General features: G+C 47.2%; 1 protein-coding gene across 3 annotated transcripts; it reads left to right on the forward strand.

Annotated features, from left to right (window-relative positions):
• Positions 1 to 619: 619 nt before the first annotated feature.
• Positions 620 to 25,072, forward strand: Slc2a11 (solute carrier family 2 member 11). Of its 3 annotated transcripts, none has more exons than XM_013142198.3 (13): positions 620 to 774; positions 4,638 to 4,736; positions 9,730 to 9,890; positions 16,708 to 16,832; positions 19,516 to 19,645; positions 20,178 to 20,326; positions 21,996 to 22,183; positions 22,303 to 22,413; positions 22,695 to 22,796; positions 22,869 to 22,944; positions 23,191 to 23,318; positions 23,657 to 23,865; positions 23,961 to 25,072. In XM_013142198.3, the coding sequence occupies exons 1-12, from the start codon at positions 742 to 744 to the stop codon at positions 23,855 to 23,857; spliced, it is 1,503 nt and encodes a 500-aa protein (XP_012997652.2). In that variant the 5' UTR covers positions 620 to 741; the 3' UTR covers positions 23,858 to 23,865; positions 23,961 to 25,072. The 3 variants fall into 3 exon arrangements, with proteins under 3 accessions (XP_012997652.2, XP_003478003.2, XP_023416571.2); XM_003477955.5 differs by lacking the exon at positions 620 to 774 and adding an exon at positions 805 to 1,128; XM_023560803.2 differs by lacking the exon at positions 620 to 774 and adding an exon at positions 806 to 1,064.
• The last annotated feature ends 723 nt before the right edge of the window (positions 25,073 to 25,795 follow it).

A 25,795-nucleotide genomic window follows, 5' to 3' on the forward strand; every position in this document is an offset into this window, starting at 1 on the left:
CATCAAGGGTCTGCATGTCTGAAAGCCACCAAGTATCTGAAGATGTCGCATTAAAGAAGCACTGCGTGCCATTCCGGTGTTAACAACAGTGGAGTCGGCAGTCGTGCGCACACCAAACAGTGAGGCTGGACCCAGGTCGGTGGCCCAAAGAGTGCTGAGTATCTGCTGCACATGCTTAAAACTGCAGAGAGTACTGCTGAGCCTAGGGTCTGGATGCAGATGCTCTGGTCACTGACCAGATGAAGATGAACAAAGCACCTGGAATGTGCCGCCGCACTTACAGAGCTCCCCCGCCCCGCTGGGATGGCCCTTACTGCAAAGAACAGTGTTCCTAAAGCAGAGGCGGAAGCTGCGCAGCAGGAAAAGATGTCTCAGAAGGGACTGAAGAAACAAAAACTTACGGCACGGGAATAAATTAAGCATAAAATAAACGCAAATAAAAATAAAAAGGAAATAGATACTGTAATGCTTATTCTGCCTGGAGTCTGCCCTATCATAGTGTTCACTCAAGATAACTTAAGAATGTCACTTTCCGTTTCTGTGACCACAAAATGCAACTTTGGACTTTTCCCAACTTCCGGATCCTGCGCAAGAGCTGACAGTCCCAAAGAATAATTCCCCGCTTCCAGGAGCTGCAGGAACACTTGCTGGGGCGGACTTTCACTGGAGCCGAGGTCTGCCCTGCTCGTGGCGCGCAGTCAGCGGCCTGGCAGAGGACGCGCGCGGCAGAGCGCGGCAGGAATGGTGCTCGCGTCTTGGGATGCAGGAGGCAAGGTTTGTGCATCGAGCGCAAAATCTAGCGCTCGGGCCTCCGAGGGCGCTAGGGGGCAGTGACTTCAAGTCCGGGTGGCGGCGTGGGTGCCAGGAGGACGCAAGGGAGGCGGCGGAGGCGGCGGCCTCGGTCCCCGCGAGGCGGCGGAGGGGCTCGCGGGTCCCGGGCAGAATTTTTGGTGAGGACTCGGGAGTGTGGCGACCCGTCACGCCGTGGGACCTGAGGGAATGGCCACAGCCCAGCGTTTCGCGAAGGTCTACAGAGATGCGCGCTGCCCTTGGCCGAGAAAGAAGTGAGTGGCTTTTCGAGGCGGCATGGAGGATGAGCCGGAGCCGCCCTCTCGGTCGCGAACGCAGGTGACCCATTGCAGCATCCTCCCGATACCCTGTGCGCCTGCGCTTGTGTCTCCTCCGCGCCCCCTAGGCTGCGGATCGCTTTGCACCGCAGACCTCGACCACCGCCGCACTTGCGCGTCAGCTTCTGCCGCTACTTTTGCGCCTCGCAAACGCCCACCGCGTGCGCGCCCCCTCTCCGTTCCAAGCTGCAGCGCTGCGCCCCACAGCGCGCAGGCGCCGCGTCTGCCGCTCATCATTGGCTGCCAGCTCCTGGGTCGTGCCAAGCTGTACCTCGCAGGTCAGATTGTGAGACCTCTTTGTGCCTTTTGAAAAGCGCTGAATTAGCCAGGTGTAGGGGCGCGAACCTGTAATCTCAGCACTTGGGAGGCTGAGGCCAGGAGGATCGCTGTAAATTCTCGACCAGGCTGGGCCCCATAGTGACTTCAAAGGCAGCCTGAACTACACTACTTAGATCCCGTATGAAAACATCAAACCAAATGAAACAAAGCAAACAAACAAACTGCTCAATTTCAAAACCTGCTTGAGTCAGATTCTAATGAAAGATTGTGGACCCGTGTGAACTACACAGACGGAGCCACTCCGGAAAGCTTAATGAATGTGCCCAGTACACAAAACCCTTGTGCTTGAATGTACTGTTAGGTGGCTGAGCATAAGCCAGAGGAGCATAAGCCGGACCTGAGTCATTCGATCCCGCAGCCCCACCCCCACCAACTGATGCACGCATGGTCCTTTGGGCATGGTGCAGGCCAGACACACCCCAGAGGCAGTAGCTTCAGAGCACCACAGTCAGGCCATTCACCCGCTCTTGTGACTTTCCCATCCTCTCTCTTCTCCAGGCTCAACTCTGACTTGGCTTCTGCCTCGCCAGAGGAAGGTAGGCAGCCAGTGATTACCCACATGGTCCACCGCATCTCTGGACTTGCCTCAACCTGGATTGACTTCCTTCCAGTAGATGTAGGGCTCTGTGTCACCTTGCTTCTCAGGCCATATTCCCGGATCACTGTATTTAAAACAGTCCACATCTCCCTTTCCTATTTTATGCTAGCACCAGCCAACATGCTATATATTTTGCTGTTCAATTTGACATTGCCTGTCTTCCTAATGGAAGAAAAACTCCCTGGGGCCATGGGTTGTGTTTTTTGTTCAGTTGCATCCCCCACTGTCTATAATAGTAGCAGACTTATTACCAATACTAGGGAGGTAATAAATAGCTGTTCACTAGGGGCTGGGGATGTAGCTCAGTGACAGAGCACTTGCCTAGCACGTGTGAGGTCCTGGGTTTGATCCCTAGCTTAGCAAAAATAAGTAAGTAAATAAACATCTCTTCACTGAATTATTATGCACCATGACAATGTTTGAATACTTATCCTTATCAAGCATGCTAATAGGCAACAGACATGGATGGTGTCATTGAACTGAATAACTTCCTGTGGCCTTGAACACCTGTGGGCTGCTCCTGCCATACAGGCTCACTTGTTGTCAAACACTCTGTCTCTTGCTGCTTCCTCCAGAGGAGGAGTCCTGGGGCTCACCTGTGTGCAACTCTCTCGGAGTTGCCACATAGCCCACGTGCAGTCAGGTTCCCAAGCTCCTGTCTGGCTTCCTTCCATGATTCCTGGCTTAGGAGGTAGTTAGCTAGACCATATGGGAAGTGCAGATAAGCAGAGTCCGTGGCATCAATCTGCTTCCAGACCTAAGGCAAGGTGATCAGCAGAATCCTGCCCATGGAGCCTGTGCTCTTCCCTCTCGAGCATGACATCTCACCAAATAGTCAGTGCATCTGTCTGTCCTGTTAACTGTGTCTGCCCCCCAGCACCTGTCCTGGCCAGGACAAGCACTTGGTATTTAACTAATGAATGAATAAGCAGACAGGCTGTGGATTTCAGAAATTCTTCAGAAAACCTTTAACCAAACATTAAAATAATAAATCTGGCTTGCAGGAATTAAAATCTACAAAACAATTTTCCAGAACAAGGAGAAAAAATACCATAATTTTTTCTGGGGAAGGGGAGTCAATCAATATTTATGGGGAGGTCTCTTTACGTAGCTCAGGCTGGCATTGAATTCAACGTGTAGCACAAACTGGCCATGAACACAAGCAATCCTCCTGCTTCAACCTGGGATTCATGTGTGCACCACCACACCTGGCCCAAATGATTTTTTTTTTTTTAGGTCAGTTATTTTGTGAATGCTTAGGAAAACATCTGATGATGGGCTAGGGATTTAACTCAGTGGCATAAGCACCTGCCTGCATAAGTACCAAGCACTAGATCATGAGTTCAATACCTGGTACAAAAAAAAAAGAAAGAAAGAAAGAAAGAAAGCAAACATCTGATGGAAGAAGTTTATCAGTGCACTTTTTCAGAGAATGGAAAATTTTGGTACACGAGTATATTAAATTTCCAGAAAACTTTAATGAGGGCCAGGTCCCAAATGGTGGTGGAGTCAATTGCTATGTCCTGGGTTTCTCTCTGTTAGGCTGATTAGCTCAGCAGGTGGGCTGGCATAAAGCCAGGCGGACTCAGCTTCCCTTACACATTTCATGGCACTCTCTGGGGGTAGAAATTAGCATGCTGAATGTTTTCTTGAAGTCACACCATGGAGAAGAGGAGAGACCTGGGTTCATTGCGTCAGGTCCATCTCTACATTGGGACCAAGCCCTTTCCATGGAGAGGTGGTGACCATCGATAACCCTCATGTGAATCTGCTTCCAGCCGGCTATGGAAGTAAGATTGTGAACCACTGAAAAAGAAATATCAGCTAAATGGAATGGGACGTAGAGGCCTGAGGCCTCTTAGCTGAATGCCTTGGGGCTCCACAACCATCCCTAAGGGGCTGCATGGTGATACAGGGCGTCCTTGCACCAAGGGTGCCTTGCACACGTGTTCCCATCCTGCAGGTAGACACTATTAGCTCCAGGTCCAGGTGGGGAAGCAACTCCGAGAGGGGATCAGGAAAGAGCTGACACTGTGACCCAGGCACCTCTACCATCTGTGGCTGCTGGCCTCTGTCCTCTGTGTCCATCAAGTTCCCACTCATGCAGGAACACGTGGCCTTTTCTCTTAGCATCGTTGGGGAGGTTTGGTTTAGATTCCTGGAGCCCAACCAGTCTGTCTGAGAATGTTTCTTGGGGGAAGTCACTGGGACACAGAGGCGGCGCTGTACTCCACAGTGGGTTCCCAGCTCGGGGCACTGTCCTGTGGAACCACGGAGCACATGCCCACGGGCAGCCCCGCAGCGGCTCTCTACTCGGAAACATGCTGGCAGAGGTGGGGTATGGTGAGTGTGGAGGAACACCCAGATGCAGAACAGGAGGCTTGGGTTCCCTGTTATCTGCCGGCCACATGATCTGGGTAACCCTGCCCCTGTGTGCCTCAGTTTCCGTATCTGGAAAAGAAGACCTTATTGTCTGCCTCTGATCAAGCGCAATGCTGTGATTAGTAGATCCGTCCCAGAGAGGGAGGCAGAGGTCATTATTGGTTACTCTGTGCTCTCCCCTGTCTTCCCAGCTTCGGGGCAGGGTCCTGCTCCTGACCATCTGTGCGGCTGGAATCGGTGGAACTTTCCAGTTTGGCTACAACCTCTCCATCATCAATGCACCAACCTGGGTATGTACCCTCTCTGTCCATTGTCACTGTCTGAGTGGGTGCTGGGTGGGGACCAACAGCTGCCCACAGTGGGGCTTCGGCTCAGCATCTTCTCAGTAATGTTTTCTCCCATGTCCTTCTCCACGGTCCCACAGGCTCCTGCAGGTTTAAACAGAGTGCTGCGGCCTTCTCCAGTGATGACAGGGGTCACGTTTATGGCAACATAGGGGCTGTAATTGACACCCTGCGAGAACTTCCTCAAAGAACTGTTTACTTCTGTTTTGCTTTGTTTGAGATGGAGTCTCACTGTGTAGTTTAGGCTGGCCTTGAACTCACTACTAGCCTAGGCTGGCCTTCAACTCACTCTAAAATGACAATCCTCCTGCTTCAGCCTGGAGTGCTGGGATTGTAAGTGTGGCCACCACGCCTGGCTGGAACAGTTTGTTCATGGAAGATATATGGAAAAGGTATCCTGGGAAAACACAATGATGGCACCCCGGCCCCATAAAGCAAGGACAGATGAAAAAGGTTGGAAAGGGAGAGCTGCACTGGCTGCCCTGGTTTATGTCTCCATCCCACTCACCAAGCGTCTGATTGCCCACGTCAGTGAAGGCTCGCACCTGGGAGGGGTCCCTCCATGGCAGGGACATTCCACCTTGCCTCCAAAAGGCCATTTCCATCTCCAGTCCTTAAGAATATGTTTTCTTGTACTTGACAGATCTTCTTGCCCTACTGAATGATGTTAAAGAAAAAATACTCTACTAAGAAATAAGAATTGAATGATACTAGTTAAACCATGGTTGCACAGGGTGACCCCATAACAAAGGTGAGGGACCTGATCAGGTGTTGAGGGTGATCAGGTACAAAGGATGGGGATTCGAGCTAAGCCAACTTAGCAAGTGTTCCATAGAAATTATGGGGGACATTGTTTTTAAACTCAGCTGATTTTTTGACTTTCCAAAATCAAGATTAGCGAGATAACAGCCAAATTTCCCAAAGAGACCAATTTCAGTTGGCGTGATACAAAGATCTTTCTGCTTTAATCCTAACATAAAAGAAGAAACCAAAAATCAGCTGGTTTTAACCAATCAGCTATTTCCCTATTGTTCTGTGTTTCTGTTCCCATCATACAATGAAAGTAATTTTGTTTATTTACCTATTCATTTATTTATTTTGGTACTGGAAATTGAGCTCAGGATCTTGTTCTTGCCAGGCAGGTGCTGTACTGCTGAACTAAATTCCCGGCCCAAAAGTGACTCTAAAATAACAAATTTACTTTTTGTTTATTTCTGCTTTGAGTACTTCTCTTTCTATGAAACCAAGCTCTGTGGCTTGGACCATCATAATTTTTTATTTTATGGAATGAAATGTTGCCTGATTCTAGGATTCAAAATAAATCAACTAAACTTGTTAAACATTTTTTTTTAACTTTTTATCAGTACCAGGGATTGAACTCATGACCGTCTGCTTGCAAGGCAGGTGCTTATGCTGCTGAGCTAAATCCCCAGCCCCTCATTTTTTTTTTTGAGACAGGGTTTGCTATGTAGTTTAGCTCACAAAGTAGCCCAGATTGGCTTCAAATTTATGGTGATCTTCCTGCCTCTGCCTCTCAAGTGCTGCGATTACCGGCATGTGTCATCATGTCTGGCTAATGAAACTAAACTGTTTTAATTTGTTTTTTTGGTTTCGGGGATTGAACTCACAAACTCATGCTTGCCAGGCAGGTACTTAAGCCACTGAGCTAAATCCCCAGCCCTAAACTGTTTTAATTTAATTGTCCTTTGACATAGAATTCTAACTAAAATTGGACAATGCAGATGAACACAGAAGGCTAAAAGTTGAGGCCTCACTGAAAAAGAGCCCAGAAGAGCCTGATGATCGTTAAGTAGTAAATCTCTGTTAATGGCCAGTCTTGAGGGATGGAAAGTCAAGACCACGGGAGCCTGGTCCTAGTCCAACTGTGCTGACAGTTCCTCTCCAGGGAGGAATGTTGTATCTATAACCTGGAGCTAGTCAGAGTGAGGGAGAGCTGGCCAATACTTGAACCCATCGGCCTCCCTCATGTCCTGTTGGAAGGCCCAAGACTGGTATCACATCCATAACCAGGGACAAGGTGTCCCTGTCTGTACCATTCAGACTTTGTCAACCACACAGCTTCCATCTGCTCCCTTAAAAGATGTGGTTGTCTGGAAGGCGAGGCTCTGTGGAGTCTGAACTAGCTGTGTGCAGCCTTGACCTGTGACTGAGGCCATAAGCGAGTTGTGTCACCTCTCAGGACCTACTTCCCAGTGTTAGCAGCAGTCAAATTTATGTGCACCTAATAGAGTACAATTATTCTTTGGTACCATGTGAGGTGGGTTCCAGGATGCCTTGTGGATACCAAAACCTATGGTTGTTCAAGTTTCTTATGTGAAATTGAGTAGCATTTGCATATAACCTCCCTATATCCTCCTGTAGACTTTAAATAATCTCTAGATTACTTATAATACCTAGTGCAATGTAAATGCCATGAAAATAGTTGTTATATTATTTAGGGACTAGTGAGGAGAAAAATTTCTGATGGTATTCTGTACAGATACAGCTTTTTTCACGAGCATTTTTGATCTGCTCCTGGTTTACAGACACAGACCAGAGGGATGACAGTATTTTTGAGATGTACCACAGTCAGAGTTCCAAGAACACACATGGCTCACTCAAGATAAGTCAAGTGGGTTTGGATACCACATAGGATGATTCCCAAAGGATGATGTAGTTGGGCGTAGAGAACACACACAGCAAGGGAAAGTGCAGTAATGCAGATTTACCATCTCAACACCTCTCCCCCAGAAAGAGACGAGTGGGAGAAACTATGACCAAAACCAGAAGGAAGAGCCTCCTTTATGAGGAGCAGTGTCCACTGGTCAAGGGTTACGCCAGTTGGAGGTAACATCACCAGGAGGGAGCCAGGTGGAACTCCCTTGTCCCTCTGTCACCTTCTCTAAAGGTCCTGTTGGCACTTACTACTGGGCAAATCTAACTGAAAACCAGTTAGCAAGGGAACCCAGTGTCTTTGCTATTTTTCTCATTGCTGAGACAAAATACCAGACTCCCAAGAAGGAAAGGTTTATTTCAGCTCACAGTTTGTAGAGCTTTCAGTCCATATTTGGCTGGCTCCCAAGCAAGCTGGCATGGCAGAAGGGCATCACAGAGGAGACATAGTTCTTGGCAAGCAGGTAAGAGACAGCAAAGTAGCCAACAGTAGCAGCAAGCTGGCCTCTCCTTCTTATCCCATCCTGTCTTTTGGGTGATGCCATCCACACCTAAATTGGGGCTTCCCATTATTCACACCCAAAACTATGCTAAACCAATCAGTTGACTAATTCAGTAATCATGCCTTTGATCCTACCATCAAACCCTTAACCCCAGCATCACACCTCCCAGATCCAGCCACCTCCAAAACACCCGAGCTGTGACTGCATCAGGCTTTGTGGGGGCAACCAGATGCAAAGCATGACACAGTGATCTGGGCTGCACAGGTGGCTTCCGGGGGCAAAAGCAGAGTGGGAATGAGGGGTAATGGGTTTTCTCTCCTTCCTGAGACAAAATACCTGACACTCAAAATTAAGGAAGGAAGGGTTTATTTAGCTCACTGTTTGTGGAGGTTTCAGTCCATAATCAGCTGACTCCAAGGCAGGGTGGTGTGGCACAGGGGCAACAGTTCAAGGCAGAGGAAGACAGCAAATCAGCAAGAGCAGAAAGGAGAGGGGAGCAAACCTTTCTTCCTCCTTTATATTGAAAGCAAGCTCAGGATGATTACCAAGTGAGCACTCTGGTCCCCTGCTGAGTCACTTTTAGCTAAATGGCTAAACTGCTCAAATTGACACAGTGTATCCACTATTACAATCTATAACCGGTCTTTGTTACTGGTTCCTGAAATAAAGCTCCTAAAACCCTTGAAATTCCCTGAGTAAATAGGAGCATCTTTTATTTATTTATTTATTTTTTGTAATGAGTCCCTGTTGATCATACCTGAGTTTATGCTAATGACATAACTTTGGATAGCTAATGACATAGCTTCAGATAGATCACCAGAAAGCTCAAGTGACCAGAGGGCTAGAACTTTCATCCCCACTCCCTGACCTCTGGAAAGGGGAGAAACCTGAAGATTAAACTCTATAAAAACTTTTTTTTTTGGAGACAGAGTCTCATTTTGTAGTACATGCTGGCCTTGAATTCACTATGTAGCCGAGGCTGGCCTCAAACTCATGGCAATCCTCCTGCCTCTGCCTCTCACATTCTGGGATTTACAGGCATGTGCTACCATTCTGTTTCTATAAAAACTCTTGAATGATGAAATATGATGAATTCCAGTTTTGAGAGTACATCGAAATGCTGGGAAGATGGTATGCCCTGAGAGGACGTGGGGGTCCCCCCCCATTGTCCTCTGCAACTTTACCATCAGATTATTTCTGGGTTTTATCTACTATAATAAGCCAGTAAATGTAAAGAAACTGCATTTCTAAGTTTTGTGAGCTATTCAAGCAAGCTATTGAACCTGAGGAGGGGATTGTAAATTTTATAGCTGGTCCATAGACTACAGAAGCCTGGGTTTGCAATTTTCATCTGAAGAGAGGGCGGTCATATGCACTGAGCTCTTTGACTTGTAGAATTTGATGATAAGGCCAGATAGTGCTTGAATCGTATTAGATTCGTATACCTAACTGGTATCTGGAGAACTGGAGAAATACTTAGCGTGGAAAACACACACAATATTGCTGACTACGTGTGTGTGTGTGCCTGTGTATAGAAACAGTGTAATCCTAGAGACAGGGAAATAGAGAACTCCAGCTCTAGGCTACAGGAGATACAGAATGTGAAGGAAACCAGCACATGTGAGGTCAGGTGAGTTTCTTCCTGCCCCAGGGGAGCAGCATTGCTCAGGACACTTGGGGCCTGCTCTGCAGGGCACAGCACCACGGGGGCTGAGCTCCTCTACCCTTATCCACAGACGGCTAACTGACATCTCTGTTCCTAGCACATTCAGGAATTCATCAATGAAACCTGGCAGGCACGTACTGGAGGGCCACTTCCTGACCACCTGATGCTGCTTGTGTGGTCCTTCGTCGTGTCTTTTTTCCCCCTGGGGGGCATCTGTGGAGCACTGCTTGCAGGCCCCATGGCCATCACACTGGGAAGGTAAGTGCTTTCTCTGTACCCCCTGAATGCCTTTGGTGAGAAGCACCACAGTCTACAGACTGAGGAATGTGGGAGAATGAAGATGCCCAGCAGACTCTGGATCAGTCTAGTGTAGCTTCTCAGCAAGCCTTTCACAGTAGCTGTAGTTTGACCTTGCGAGTCATATTTTTCAGAGAGATTTGGTAGTGAAAAAGTTCTGTGCATTGAGGGAAGAAAGATTCCTGCTCACAGTGGGTGTAATTTGATCACCTTTTCTTTTCTTTTCTTTCCTTCCTTTTTTCTTTTTAAACACAGGGCCTTGCCATGTAGTCCAGGCTGACTCTGAACTCACTTTGTAGCTCAGGGTAACCTTGAACTCGTAGCAATCCTTATGCTTTAACCTCCCAAGTGCTGAGATTACAGGTGTGTACTACCATGCCCAGCTGCTGTTTGATCTTCTCTGGGGTTTCATTTTGCCCATGTATATCTGAGGTAGTTCTTTTTACTCCAGTACGTGGGATTTAACACAGAACCTTCACACTGAGCTGCATTCTCAGCCCATTTTGTTTTTTATTTTGAGAGACAGTTTCACCAAGTAACTAAGTTGCACAGGCTGGGCTCAAATTTCTCGTTCCCTGCCTCAGAATTCAGTGGGATTACAGGCATGAACCACCACCTCTGGTACTAATGCTGTTCTTAGGTTGCAAATAAACCCAATCTGACTTGAACTAACCTAATTTTTAATTTATTTTATTTATTTTTGGTACTGGGGATTGAACTCACGACCTCGTGCTTGCCAGGCAGGCACTTATGCCACTGAGCTAAATCCCCGGTGAACTAACCTAACTTTAAAAATGTAGTAACTAGAAGGATACTGAGGTAGCTCATAGAATGGAAAGAAGGGCTTAAATCCAAGCCTCAAGAAGGGCGTGGGCCTGGGAGTGGTGGCACACACTGATAAACCCAGCATTTGGGAGGCTGAGACAGGGAGATTGCTGCAAATTCAGGACAAGACTAAAAACATAGCTAGACCCTGTCTCAAAAAATTTTTTTAGTTAAAAAAAAGAAGATGATGAAGGAGGAGAAGTAAGAGAAGAAAGAGAAGGAGGATGAGGATATGGACCAAAGTAGTTTCAAGGTTCTCAGTGGCCAGAGCTTTGGACTTTCTTTCTAGGAGGAATGATTTATTACGCTCAGCTCTACCCATGTTCAGTTAGTAATATCTTCATTCATGATTCAGCATCTGAGATCACATGACTACATCTGGACAGCAGTGGAAAAAAGGCCATTGGAGCACAAAAAACAAAGGGCTACCACAATCCACCCCTTTTCGAGGTACCAGCGACGTAGACATCTTTCTCCTGTTCCTAACAGTACTTAGTTCCCTTATGTACACCAGCATCCACTTGGCCTCTTCCTAAGTGATACTACTTGGAGGAGTCACAGACACCAGGCCAGTGTAATAGAGGTATTTGGAGCCTGGGAGGGCAATATGATCACTATTTCTGTCAGCCCTGAAATTAGGATGTCTTGATATTCTATACCTAATGGTAAATTTAACTGCAGTAACCCCCTTTATCTGTAGGACATCTATTCCAAGACCCCCGTGGATACCTGAAATCACAAACAGTACCAAGCCCTATATATACAATGTTTGCCTGTACACATGATAAAGTTTAACTTGTAAATTAGGTACAGTGAGACTGGGGACATAGCTCAGTGGTGCAGCTTCTGCCTGGCAAGCACAAGGTCCTGAGTTCCATTCCCAGTACAAGGAAAAATTAGGTACAATAAAAGATGGATTGAACAATTATGACAATGTACTATAATGAGAGTTCTTTAAAATTTATAATTTATTTCTAAAATATTTTCACTTAATATTTTTGGGCCATAATTGACTGGAACTGGAAAGCAAAATTGTGGATAAAGAGGGACTTTCGTTCCATTCACCATACAGGAGAAGGAAACAGGAAGAGTAAACTAATCAAGGGAAAGGGAGGTAGAAGGTGACTATTTTAAGGTACGTGATGCAGAAATCCGTAAAATACAGGCAAAGTTTCCATCCTTTTCACAGTCAGTCACAAGGCTGTTGCTTAAACTGTGACTTTCATTCTCAAATTTTCTACTCTTGTCTTGGGCAGAGCTTCAACTGTTAAGGCTCTTTGCTCATCACGGTGACCCAAAGCCTCATTTTTTTCTTCAATCCTAGGGATTGAGCCAAGGCCACGCACACGCTAAGTAAATACTGTACCACTAACATGTATCCTCAGCCTGCCTATCTATCTATCTATCTATCTATCTATCTATCTATCTATCTATCTAAATTTTGAGACAGAGTCTCAATAAGTTACCCAGGCTGACTTTGGATCAACACTTCAAGAACCTGTATTCTGGGGCCAGGGGTTTAGCTCAGCGGTGTAAATGCCTGCTTGGCAAACGCAAGGTCAGGAGTTCGATTCCCGGCACCAAAAAGAATGTGTAGTCTAATAAGATGAAAAAGCCAAAGAAATGAACAGATTCCTAGATAGCAATTCAACCTAATACTGCCAACTTCTCAAACTCTTTAATGAAATTGAAAGAGGAACTATACTCCTAAGTTCATTCCTGGAAGCAAGCATCACCCTGATACCAAAGCCAGAGAAGAATCCAGTCAAAAAAGAGAACTTCAGGCCAATCTCCCTAACGAACATAGACACAAAATTCCTCAGTAAGAAACTGGTGAAGAAAATGCAGCAAATCATCAAGAAGATTATACACCATGACCAAGTAGGATTCACCCCAGGATACAGGGTGCTTCAACATATGCTAATCAGTAAGAATTAGCAGGCTTTGATGGGAATGCCTGTAGTCCCAGCACTCAGAAGGCCGAGGCAAGAGGATGGCTGTGAGTTCAAGGCCAACCTTGACTACTAGTGAATTCAAGTTCAGCACGAACTGCATAGCAAGACCCTGTCTCAAAAAACAAAACAAAACACAGATAATACACTACATTAATGGAGCCAAGGACAAAAACCATATAATCCCCCCCCCTCTGAGATAGGGTCACACTATGTAGTCCAGGCTTGCCTCGAACTCACAGTGCCTCGAACTCCTAGCTCAGCTTCCTAAGTGCTAGGAATGATCATCTCAATAGAGGCAGAAAAAGCATTTGACAAAGTCCAACAACCATTCATGATATACACCCTACAAAAAATTGGAATAGATGATCTTTATCTCAATCTAATAAAAGTCATCTATGACAAACCAACAACCAGCATCATACTAAATGGACAAAACTGAAAGCTTTTGCTCTAAAATCAGAAACAAGACAAGAATATCCAGTATCCTACTCCTGTTCAATCCAGTTATGAAAACAGCCAGAGCAATCAGACAAAAGAAAAATAAAAATAGGAAAGGAAGACATTAAATTATCATTATTTGCAAATGATATAATGCTCTACATAGAAGACACCAAAAACTCCACCAAGGCTTCTAGATATAACCAAATTCAAGGGCTGGGGATTTAGCTCAGCAGCATAAGCATCTCCTGGCAAGCATGAGGTCGTTGAGTTTGATCCCCAGTACCAAAAATAATACCAATAATAATAACCAAACTCAATAGTGTAGCTGGATGCAAAGTCAGCTCTCAAAAAGCAATACCATTCCTGTACACAAACAACAAACTCACTGAGATAGAAGTTAAGGATACACTTTTCACAATAGCATTCAAAAAATGAAATACCTTGGAATCAATCTAATGAAGTAAAAGACCTTTACGTTGAAAACTACGGTATTCTGATAAAGGAGATTGAAAAGGATATGAGAAAATGGAAAGATATTCCTTGTTCTTGGGTAGGAAGAACCAATATCATGAAAACAGCCATACTACCAAAATTGTTATACAGATTTAATGCAATCCTGATCAAAATACCAATAATATATCTCACAGAAATAGAGAAATTTTCCTAAAATTCATCTGGAACCAGAAGAGACTTACAATATCAAAGGCAATTCTGGGCAACAAAGGAAAGGCAGGGGACATCACAGTCCCTGACCTGAAATTATACTGTAAAGCTACTGTGATAAAAACAGCATGGTAAGCTGGGCATGATGGCGCACAATGAGAACTTGTCTCAAAAACACAAAAAAATTCCAGCATGGTACTAGCAAAAAAGAAACAAAAACTCAAGGACCAGTAGAACAGATTGGAAACAACCCCAAACATACCCAGCCATGTTATCTTTGAAAAAGAAGTCAAACACCTTCACTGGAAGAAAGCCTCTTTAATAAATGATACTGTCAAAACTGACTTTCCACATGTTGAGGATTAAAACTAGACCCATATCTTTAGTTTAATGCTAAACTAAAATAAAAATGGATCAAAGATTTAAATATTAGGGGTTGGGGATTTAGCTCAGCACCATAAGCACCTGCCTTGCAAGCAGGCAGTCGTGAGTTTGATCCCCGGTACCGATAAAAAAAAAAAGATATAAATATTAAAAGAGAAGCTGGGCATGGTGGCTCATGCCTGTAATCCCAGCACACGGGAGGCTGAGGCAGGAGGACTGTTGGGAGTTCAGGCCAGCCTGGGCTACAAAGTGAGCCCAAGGCTAGCCTGAACTATATAATGAGACCCTGTCTCACAAAGACAAAGAAAAAATATTAAAAGAGAAACACTAAATCTGCTGGAAGATATAAGAGGTAGAATCTTGAAGACACTGGTGTAGGCAAAGACTTTATGAACAAAACCCCAATTCTACAGGAAAAATCACAAAGAATAAACAACTGTGGGTTTTTGAGACAATGTCTCACTGTATAGTGCATGCTGGTATTGAACTCACTCGTGTAGCCCAGCCTGGCCTGAAACCAATGGTTATCAGCTGGGTTTTCATTTTGTTGAAAAGCATTTCTACAGTAAAAGAATCCACCAACAAAATAAAGAGACAGCCCAGTGTGGGAAAAATGCTTGCCAGTTGTTTCCCAGAGAACTACTACCTAGAATATATAAAGAATTAAAAAAATAAGACTGCCCAAACTTAAAGATCCAGCCCAAAAATTGGAATCTGAAATGAACAGACACTTCCCAGATGAAGAAACAGAAATGGCAAATAAATATATGAAAAAAGTTCAACATCACTGGTCATTGGAGAGATACAAATTAAAATGTCACTGAAATCCTATATCACGCTAGAAAGAATGGCTATTCTTGCCAGGCATGGTGGCACACACCTCTAGTCCCAGCACTAGGGAGGCTGAGGCAGGAGGATTGTTTGACTTAAGGCCAGTCTGGGTTACTTAGTACATTCAAAGCCAGCCTCCACTACACGACGAGACCCTGTCTCAAAAACAAAACACAATGAAACAAAACACCCTGTTTTTTGAAAATAAAGTTTTATTGGAAAAAAAATGAAATGTACTAAAGTATATTACTGGGCTGGGGATATAGCTTAGTGGCACAGGTACCTGCTGGGCAAGTGCGAGGCTTTGAGTTTGATCCCCACTACCAAAAATAAATAAAAAATAATAAATAAATAAATAAATAAACATTACTGCCCCTGGCAGGTGAAAGCTAAGTGTTTCTAGTATTGTCTGTGTCTGGAAATGGAACAAATGTATTCACCCCAGCACCAAGTACTTAGTTGTTATTATTATGTTAATTATAATATTATTATACTTATTTAATGGAATTTATTATTTCCAGTGAGGAAACCATATATCGTTAATTATTAATTACAGTTGGAGTTACCACGAATCCAGCTTGCTGGATAATCCGTGATCTTTCATCCTCTAGACACGGGAGACCTAAGGTTGGGCTCAAACGCGATCACCAATGTGCTGTTGACTTTGGGTAAAACACCAGCCTCTCTGGTCTTCCGTTCTCCTATCAGTACAGTGACAGCCTCTAGTAAGCTCTCCTACGTGGTCAGTATCAGGAGCCCAAACTCTCACGGTGGGGGCAGGTGGCATTCCCAGGGTCCTCTTCTCGGTGTGGAGTCTTGTTCTCACTGGCCAAGGCCGTCCCGAAGGTCCTGGGCAGTGTCTGTGCGTACGGTGGAGCGAATGTACCGGGCTTTTATGCACCACTTCCTCATCTGCTTTTCCTCCCTCGGGTTTTATGACGTCTGAGAAGTTACGTGTTTTTCCTTTCATTTTATGTAGGAGTTTGGGGAGAACAATCCTTAATCTCAACCGGAAAGGCATAAAGTACGCATGCTGTCATTCTGAGCTGCCGTGCAGGCAGGAAGAGTGATTTGTGGAAGGGTTGGGGTAGGAATGAGGGGATGCAGCCCAGGCCCTGCACAGGCCAGCCCAGGTATAGCGGCTTGTAGCTATTTCAGCTCATAGAGCTTATTCCTCTTTAGGATATGTATATATATATTTTTTGGTATCAGAAATCAAACTTAGGACCTTGCCCACTGCCTATACCCCCAGCCCCAATGTATAGCTGATTCTTTTTTTTTCTTTTTCTTTCTTTTTTTTTTGTCTTTTTGAGACAGGGTCTCGCCATGCAGTTCACGCTGGCCTTGAGCTCACTTTGTAGCCCAGGCTGGTCTCGAACTTGCAATGATCCTCCTGCTTTAGCTTCCCCAGTGCTGGGATTACAGGCATGAGCCACCACATCTGGCCGTATATCTGATTCTTGAAACAGATCTGTCTGTCTCTCTCTTTCTTTCTCTCTGTCATATTCTCTGCCTCTGTCTCTGTCTCTGTCTCTCTGTCTGTCTCTGTCTCTGTCTCTCTCACACACACACAGAGTCTGCGTGTCGATCAGGACTAGTCAGGATTGCTGAGGGTCCCCCGGAGATGGTCCCTCTGAACCATCTCCAGCTTCTCTTACCTGTTTTCCGCTTCCTCCAAGGAAAAAGTCCCTCCTGGTGAATAACATCTTTGTAGTGGTGGCAGCCATCATGTTTGGATTTAGCCGCAAAGCAGGCTCCTTTGAGATGATCCTGCTGGGAAGACTGCTCGTGGGCATCAGTGCAGGTATGGGTTGAGGAGGAATCTCATCCAGCCTACTGCTGCTCATTAATGCTCCTCCCTCCCCCTCCCTCCTTCCCTCCCTCCCTTCCTTCCTTCCGTCTTTTCTTCCTTCTCTTATTGACTTATCTTTCATTCATGTCTGCTTGTTTTCCAAAATGGTTAAATATTTACAGTAAGTATTGAAAACATTGTTCAAGACAAGAGAAAACATCCCTAAATGTCCTTAACAGTAAAGCCTGGGTTTGAGCAACACTCTAATAATGAGATTCCTGGTGGCCAAGGTGTAAAGGGACATAGCACGAGTTCTTTGGTTTTTCCTGCAGAGACAGAATAGCATGTTAGGGATTCCTCGGTTTCCAGGGTTTGTCATGAAAGAGAGCAGAATTTTGGGTATTTTTATCTGAGCTTTTAGGTGCTGCAATCCATATCATATCTTGACTGTTTACTGTTTACGCAGCCAGGTATTGATGTCTATGTTAGTTACCTTTTCCTACAAAACAGGTATCTTCAAATGTGCTGGCTTAAAACACCCAACTTTTATAATCTGCAGTTTCCGTGGGTCAGGAACCAGGAAATGCCTTAGTGGAGTGGCTCAGGGTTAGGGTCTCCCTAAGGTTGTGCTCAGGCTGTCAGCCCAGGGCTGCTGCCACCTAAAGGCTTGCCTGGGCCTGAAAGGGCTGCTTCCCGGTGGCTCTCTTATCTGTCCACGCTCCTCACCGTCCATGGGCTGCCTTAGTGTCCTCTCAGCTTGACAAGTGGCTTCTCCGGAGTGACTGTGTGTGTGTTGGGGGAGGGGCGTCTAGTGTTTTTGTGTCCCCGTTCCAGAAGTCATGGACCGTTTTCCCCAAATTCTATTCATGGAAAGTGAGTCACTGTGAACGACACACACACTGGTGGAAAAGAACCAGGTCAGACTGTTGTGCCCTGTGTACCCAGTAAAGAACAGGAAAAACAGGGGGTACCCTGAGACTCCTCAAAACACATCTGCCTTCCTTACACCTCTCTCTGCCAAAGCCTGTTGTGTAGAGAGATGGGCTGATACTGGACAGAGGGTCTTGGGAAGTTGTTTCTAGGTTCTTGGTATCCCAAAGAATCGAGCCAGACATCAAAAAGAATAAAAGAGTAAGATTTGTTCAGAGTGAAAGAAGCCAAGCACACTCCACAGGGTGGGACTGGCTCAGTAAGAAGAGCTCACAGCCCCCATGGGGGCCGCTACCGGGTCTCTTCAGGTCCTAGCATCACAGGAAGGTCTGTACCTGGGGGCTGACCAGAGTCCTGGCCCATACCTGACGCAGCCCCTGCATCAGAAGGGAAGCCTTTGAACACACAAGGTTTCTAGAGGAAGTGTCAAGGCATCCAGAGCCTCCTGGGATAAGGCTGGGGGATTTGTACTTTTGGTTTTGTGCATGGGATGCAGGGGGAGGGGAGGGCTTGGGAAGTAGGGTAGAGTGAAGTTTATTTATTTTTATTTTTAAAATCTTACTCATTTTGGAGCCAAGCTCTCACTATGTAGTTCAGGCTGGCCTTGAACTCATTATGTTACTCCGGGAGGTCTTGAACTGCAAACCTCTCGCCTCAGCCTCCCGAGTGCTGGGATTACAGGTGTGCGCCACCACACCCAGCTTTTATTGGTTTTGTGATATCTTGACACGATGATCGTTCTTACTCTGTCTGTTGTCCTGATCTTTTGCCGCATGGCTTCCTGCTGTTTGTCCTTGCCCTGGGTCCTCTCTGAGGGTGATACAGTGATGGGGGACTCTGAGGCCTGGGAGGGGATGGAGCTGTACTTCCTGCCGTATTCCCAGGTGGACAGTGCCCGGCCTGTGCCTCCTACTGTTGCCATTTGGTACCAACTGGAGCGAGCAGTGGGGCACCATGAGTTCTCTGTATGTCTTCCCACTAACTGCGTGGGTACCAGCTGTGTCCCGTGGGGAGCAGGGATGAGCTGAGGACCCAGAACTAAGTGGGGGATGAAGGAGTTGCTGAGATCGGGGGCGGCTGCTGGGCACCCAGGGTCCTGCCTTTCTTCTCCCACGCCTGCAGCCTCTAGGACTGTTTACTCAGCTTTCTGTCTTATTATTGGAAATACTGGAAAGTAAAAAAGGTTTGTTTTGGCTCCTGGCTCTGGGGCTGTGGACCTAGGTGAAGTGACTTCTTTGCTTTAGACTTCTGGTGAGGACAGCACATCACATATGCATGTGTGGTGTAACAAACTACTGGCCTCATGAGCCAGGAGGCACAGAGGAAAAGGTAGAGACTGGGGCCCCACAGTCCCCTTTAAACCCACGCCCCATGACCTGAGGACCTGCTACGAGGCCCTGGGGACCAGGCTTTAGCACACAGACTTCTGGGGACATTCGGCACTCAAACCATTGCAAAGTCACACCTAGAAAGTTTCCAGGACCATGTGGGGCTGTGGTGAGGGACCAGGTTGGGAGCTGAAATGGAAGACTTATCTCCTCCCAGAAGCCCTGGGGATGGAGTGGGAGGTCCTGGGAGCTCTGTAACAGGTGAGGCGGAGCCCATTAGAGTATAGAGGAGGAGTATGGGAGTGCACAGTGGCTCTTGGTGCCAGGATCTAGTGGGCAAGGGACTGGGTGGTACCTACGAGGGGGAAAACAGTCTGGCATCACAGGTTTGTGGGGCCTCCTGGTAGCTGATGGGCTCCTGCCGTGCACCCCTTCAGGTGTGAGCATGAACATCCAGCCCATGTACCTGGGGGAGAGCGCCCCCAAGGAGCTCCGAGGAGCCGTGGCCATGACCTCAGCCATCTTCACAGCCCTGGGGATCATGATGGGACAGATAGTGGGACTCAGGTGAGGCCCCCCGACGCCCCCACATTGAGTGGCTTCAGGGAGGCTAGGAAAAACCTTTCCTTAGCCAAATTTCCCCCCTCCCTGCCATGTAAATTAAGGCACTGGTTTGGTTTTTTTTCGTTCGTTTGTTTGTTTGCATGAAACCATCAAAATTCTGCCCTCATCCACAAAAAGCCAGCCAAGCTTTTGTGTGGGTCACCCTTTTCCCATCCTCCTCAGGTCAGGTAACAAAGAACAGGCCTTGACAGATTTGGGATTTTTAAGGGGACTCACCCCCTGGTCATCCCAGAAAGAAAAGAGGAACACATGGAGTTTAGACCCCTGAGGAGAAGAGGGGCTGGGGATCAGGGAGGCGGGCAGGGGCGTGCCTACCCTCTCTTGACTCCTTCTGGGTGGGAAGGGGCTGGATAGGAGGAGGCACAGGCAATGTGACTGAGTAGGCAGGTTAGCAGGTAGGCAGGGGGGTAGGGAGGAGGGGAGACAGGGCTGTGCCAAGGAGCCGCCTAGCCTGGCCTGCCCTCTGCCTCCCCAGGGAGCTCCTAGGTGGCCCACAGGCCTGGCCCCTGCTGCTGGCCACCTGCCTGGTGCCTGGGGTGCTCCAGCTTGCCTCCCTGCCCCTGCTCCCTGAGAGCCCGCGCTACCTCCTCATTGACCGTGGAGACACCAAAGCTTGTGTGACAGGTGAGTCCCTACCCTTGGGCCCCCAGGCCACCCTTGACCCAGAGGTGCATCTCATCTGCTCCTTCCTTTTAGGAAATCTAAGGTGGTGCATAAGTGCAGGTGCGCGTACACACACACACACACACACACACACACACACACCTCTGTGCAGGGCCAAGTGGATGATGATGTATTGTCAGTCACTATGGCTATAATTAGGACACCCAAGGAGCAATCACACAAAAAAATCTCTGACTTAAAGTGACAATCATTTACCACACTTTTTACTCATTTACTGAGTTAGTTGTTCAGCTCTGCTGACCTCAGCTCGCCCAGCCTGGGGCATTGATGGGGTATCATGGCCAGTCTAGGCTAGCCTGGGCTGGGGCACTTCTGCTCTGCACGTGTCCTTTACTCCCGGCACCAAGGGGCTGGGCTAAGAATGTTCTTAGTATAGGGCTGGCAGGTACAAGAGAGCAAACCCCATTGCACATGCACTTCCCAAACCTTAGGACCCCATGCCCATTAACATTCCGTTGGCCAAAGGGAACCCGGCAGCTAAATCCAAAGCCAAGGGATGGGCAAATTGATGGCTTTTCCTGTCCCTTGGCAGGGGGAGTGGATGTAGGGAAGGTGAGGACTAGGTTCCTGCTGTACTCCTGTCTGTTTCCTGTCACAGCCACTATGTTCTCCTTTGACCCAGGGATCTTACTATGTTTGCTCAAACTGTTTCCAACTCCTGAGCTCAAACAATCCTCCCGGCTCAGCCTCCTAAGTAGCTGGGACTATAGGCACGTGCCACCAGGCCTGGGTATGGCCACAATTGCTATGTTTTCTCTGCCTTGTGCAAAATATATTCAACTCCACCCCTGGGGTCTGCAAAGTCTCATCCAATCGTGGTATCAGGGTTGAAGTCCCGAATCTTAAAACCACATTAAGTCCAAAGGTGGTCTTTTCTGTGACCCAGAGAGCTAAGTTCTAAGAAGACAAGTTTTCATCCCCCACCACACTCAGCATACAAGAAAATGGTACAAAGGAGCCAGAATTAATCTCTGATTTTATGGAGTCAGAGATTTAGCTCAGTGGCATAAGCGCCTGCCTGGCAAGCGTGAGATTGCCAAGATCGACCCCTGGTACAAAACAAACAAACAAACAAACAAACATCTGATTTCAAAAGCAAGGAGTCTTCAGAAGGTACTGGAGTGCCCCTAGGAACATGCTGCCAGGTCTCCCCTCCTGGGGGACAGGAAGGCTCCTTGATCCAGTCCTGGTTCTGCCCCCTGGGAGGGGCTCCAGGCCCTGGTGCTCTCAGGTGCTCCAGGCGGCCTCCTTGACACTTTCTGAGGAGAGCTTTGGAAAAGCACTCGCTGTTTTTGGTTTGGTGTCTGAGTGTTTCTCAGCCTTCTCTCTCTCTCTCTCTCTCTCTCTCTCTCTCTCTCTCTCTCTCTCTGCGTGCACGTTTGTGTGTGTGTGTGTGTGTGTGTGTGTGTGTGTGTTCAGGACTGGAAAATGAACCCAGGGCCTCTAAAACCTAGGCAAGTCCCATACCACTGGCCCATGCCCAGAGCCTGATTTCCCCTGTATTCAATAGGATCCCAGAGTGGGGAGGGGGAGGGAGAGGATTCCTTCCCCTGGGGACCAAAGAGTGGATGAGGGAACAGGAGCTCAGTATCCCCTCTTCTGACCCCAGCCCTGCAGCAGCTTCGAGGCCACAGGGATGTGGCCTGGGAGCTGGAGGAGATAGAGAAAGAGCGAGTTGCCTGCCAGGGCCATCGTTCTAGGCGCCCATGGGAGCTGTTCCAGGATCCTGCCCTGCGGAGGCAGGGGATCACCCTGGTGGTCCTGAGCAGTGCCATGGAGCTCTGTGGGAACGACTCGGTGAGGCCCTGCTCTGCCCTATGCCTTGGGCCCGGGGTCCTGCAGTGCGCAGGTGGGAGCTGTGGGAGGTTGAATGGAGCCATGATCCCAAAGCTGCTCCTCCACCCACCCCCCTCCAGGTGTACGCCTATGCCTCTTCCATATTCCTGGAGGCTGGAGTACCAGAGGACAAGGTCCAGTATGCCATCATCGGAACTGGGAGCTGCGAGCTGTTTGCAGTTCTTATTAGTGTGAGTCTGGGCCCACTCTCCACCAGCCCTACAGAAGGAGGGCCCAGGGGACTGCAGTCCCGGAAGCACCAACAAATGGTGCTCAAGGTCCGGGTGCTTCCGGGACTGCAGTCCCCTGCATTAAGCCATTTTCCACTTCTGCTCAGTCTAGAGCTGCAGTGAGTCTTTACTATGTTTGCTGGTGCTGTCTCCTGCCAGCTTCCATGATACCCCCCTCTGTTGCCTGCCCCCAACCAAAGTCCAGTGTGTGGGTCATTCTGAGTGGGTCCTTTCTTTTGCAGTGTGTGGTGACCGAGAAGGTAGGAAGGCGGGTGCTGCTGATAGGGGGGTACAGCATGATGACCTGCTGGGGAAGCATCTTCACAGTGGCCCTGAGCCTGCAGGTAGCTGGGGGAACAGGGCGGTGGCCGGGTCAGGTCTGTTTTCCACCTCACCGTCCACCCTGTCCACTGCAGAGCTCCTTCCACTGGATGCCCTACCTGGCCATGTCCTGCACCTTTGCCTTCATCCTCAGCTTTGGCATTGGCCCTGGTGAGTGAGCCCAAGGGCTTCTGGACGTTAGGCCTTGCTGAATGAATCCCCCAGAGATGTCTGGGGGACTGATGGGTGAGTGTAGATGAAATGTCACCTGCAGCCCCTGGGGCCTATTTGTGCCAAGGCTTGTGGGAGAGAATGACCAGAGGAGAGTACGCTGGGACCCTCTTGCAGACCAGGCCCTGGTGAGGGACAGGCAGAGCAGGGAAGGTAGGCCGCCAGCTCCATCACCTCTTTTTGCAGCCGGAGTGACAGGGATCCTGGCTACAGAGCTGTTTGACCAGACAGCCCGGCCCGCTGCCTACATGGTCTGTGGGATGCTCATGTGGACCATGCTCTTCCTGCTCTGGCTGGGGTTCCCCTTCATGCTGGTAGGTCTGCCCTTCCCCTTATGGTGGGGGGCCCACTTCAGATTTTATCCCTGTCATTGTGAGCACCCCAGTGGGAGTCCTCAATCCAGGCAGACTGAGGCTGTAAGGGGAGGGGTCCCTGTGAGCAAAGGGGCAAAGACATTCCTGTTGTGGGCCTTCTGTTGAGGCCTGAGGGAGACCACACCAGTCTTTTTGTTTGTTTGTTGTTTGTCATTTTCCTTTTTATCGGGACCAGGGATCGAACTCACGACTGCCTGCTTGCAAGGCAGGTGCTTATGCCGCTGAGCTAAATCCCCAGCCCCAACCACACCACTCTTGAGGTCTCTTTTAACCCACAGGCGAGTTTGTCCCACCTGCTGTATATTCCTTTCATCTGTGTCTGTATCTGTGCTGCCATCTACACTGGCTTATTCCTCCCTGAGACCAAAGGCAAGACCTTTCTGGAGATCTCCAAGGAACTGCAGAGACGCAGCTCATCCAGGCAGGAACAGGGCCCCACGCGGACCGGATCTGAGGTCATCATGTCCACGGAGTTCTAGCTGCAAAGGTATGGTGGGTGGGCCAGCGCCAATTGCTGCCCTTTCCTCTGCTTCCTCCACTCACTGACTCCTACTTGTTTTTTGTTTTCTTGTTTTGAGACAGGGTCTTGCTCTGTAGTTCAGTCTGGCCTTGAACGCACTTTGGAGCCCAAATTGACCTTAAACTCCCTATGATCCTCTTGCTTCAGCCCTTAAGGTCTGGGATTACAGGCATGTGCTACAACATCCTGGCCAGAACATCTTGTCTGAATAGTTGTAATCTTAAAGATGCAAAAGATAAATTTATTATAAAAATCTGTGTATATATGCTAAGGGTGAAAAGCATGAGATATGGATACAATGCAAAGAACTCTTTTTTTGTTGTTGTTAGCACTGTGTTAAATTGATTTTCCTTGGCTGTGAAAAATACCTGAGATATATGAACTTAAACAGAAGAATGGTTTATTTTGGCTCAGGGCTTCAGCAGGTCAGTCCATGGTCACCTGGTTTCATTGCCTTTAAGTCTATAGTGGCACAGTGCATAATGGAAGGACGTGCACATAGTGCAGGAGTTGCCCACCTCAAGGGAGCCAAGAGAGAGAGGGAGAGAGAGAGTGTGCACCAGGGGCACCAATGCACCCTTTAAAGGCTCTCCTGCAATGCTTTAATGTTGTCCCACAAGGCTCCACCTTTTAAAGGTTCCACAATCTCTAATAGTACCAGTGGGTTGAGGACCATCCTTTAACAGAGGGCTCTTGGGAGGATATTTACCCAAACCATAGCAGGCCTTTATTTTTATTATTTATTTATTGCAGTCCTGGGAGTGGAACCCAGGACCTTTCTACTGAGCTACATCCTCAGTCCTTTGTAAATGAATTTTTTGAGGCAGGGTCTTTCTACATTGCCTGGGCCAGGTTAAAACTTGCAGTCTTCCTGCCTTGGTCTCCTGTACTGCTGAGATTACAAGTATGTTCCACTATTCCCAGGTTATGGGTGGCCTTAAGAAGCTACTTATCTCAGGTAGACACGAACACTACTCTGCATAACTTCTGGACTCTGATTTTTGTCTGCATTTAACAATAATGATTTTATCTGGGTGTCATCAACTTTCACATGAGGATTAAATTTCAAAGTATGAATTTGGAGGAGGATAGCCATAAACCTTCAACCTATACATTTTTTTGTTAAGTGATTTGTTGGGCTTAACAATAAATGTACATTTGACTATATAAGAAATCTGTTTTCCAGTGCATACAATATTTTACACTTCTACCAACATTGAGAGTCCCAGATATCCCAACTCTTCATCAACACTTGATGTTGTCCATCTTTAATTTAGCCTAAAGTCCGTAGTAGTTTCTCATTATTTTCATTGTGGTACTTCTGTCATGACGAATAATGTTAAACATCTTTTTATGTGCTCAGTGTGGCCATTCATATGTCCACTTTTGTGAAGAATTTGTTTGCTTCTTTTTTCCACTATTTTTGTTCAATGGTTTTGTTTTGTTTTGTTTTTGAGGCAAGGTCTCACTACATAGTGGAGGCTGACCTTGAACTGAATTATGTAGCCCAAGCTGGCCTCAAATTCCTGGCAATCCTCCTGCCTCAGCCTCCTGAGATCTGGGATTATAGGCATGAGCCACCACACCTGGCTTATTGTTTTTGAATTATAGGCATTCTTTTTTATATTTTGGGTACCAGCTCTTTGTTAGAATATGCATTGTAAATATTTTGTTTCAGTCACAATTTGCCTTTTTCATTTTCTTATTAGTATTTTATTAAAACTAGAAATATTTATTTTGATAAAGTTTATCAATTGTTTTTTATGATTCATGCTTTTTCTGCCCAAGACATTTTTGTCTATCTTGGACAAAAGATTTTCTTCTAAATGCAAAGATTTTCTTCCAAATACTTGATAGATTTATTTATTGATTTGGGATTTTGTTTTGTTTCTGTTTG

This window comes from Cavia porcellus, unplaced genomic scaffold (assembly GCF_034190915.1).
Source record: "Cavia porcellus strain 051 isolate PalLab524CR breed Dunkin Hartley unplaced genomic scaffold, mCavPor4.1 scaffold_16, whole genome shotgun sequence".
NCBI lineage: Eukaryota > Metazoa > Chordata > Mammalia > Rodentia > Caviidae > Cavia > Cavia porcellus.

Coding starts and splice junctions, on each gene's coding strand:
- Slc2a11 (XM_003477955.5), top strand. CDS start 1,087: ATGGAGGATGAGCCGGAGCCGCCCTCTCGGTCGCGAACGCAG. Junction 22,414..22,694: donor TGTTTGCAGTTCTTATTAGT/GTGAGTCTGGGC, acceptor TTTCTTTTGCAG/TGTGTGGTGACCGAGAAGGT. Junction 23,319..23,656: donor TGGGGTTCCCCTTCATGCTG/GTAGGTCTGCCC, acceptor TTTAACCCACAG/GCGAGTTTGTCCCACCTGCT.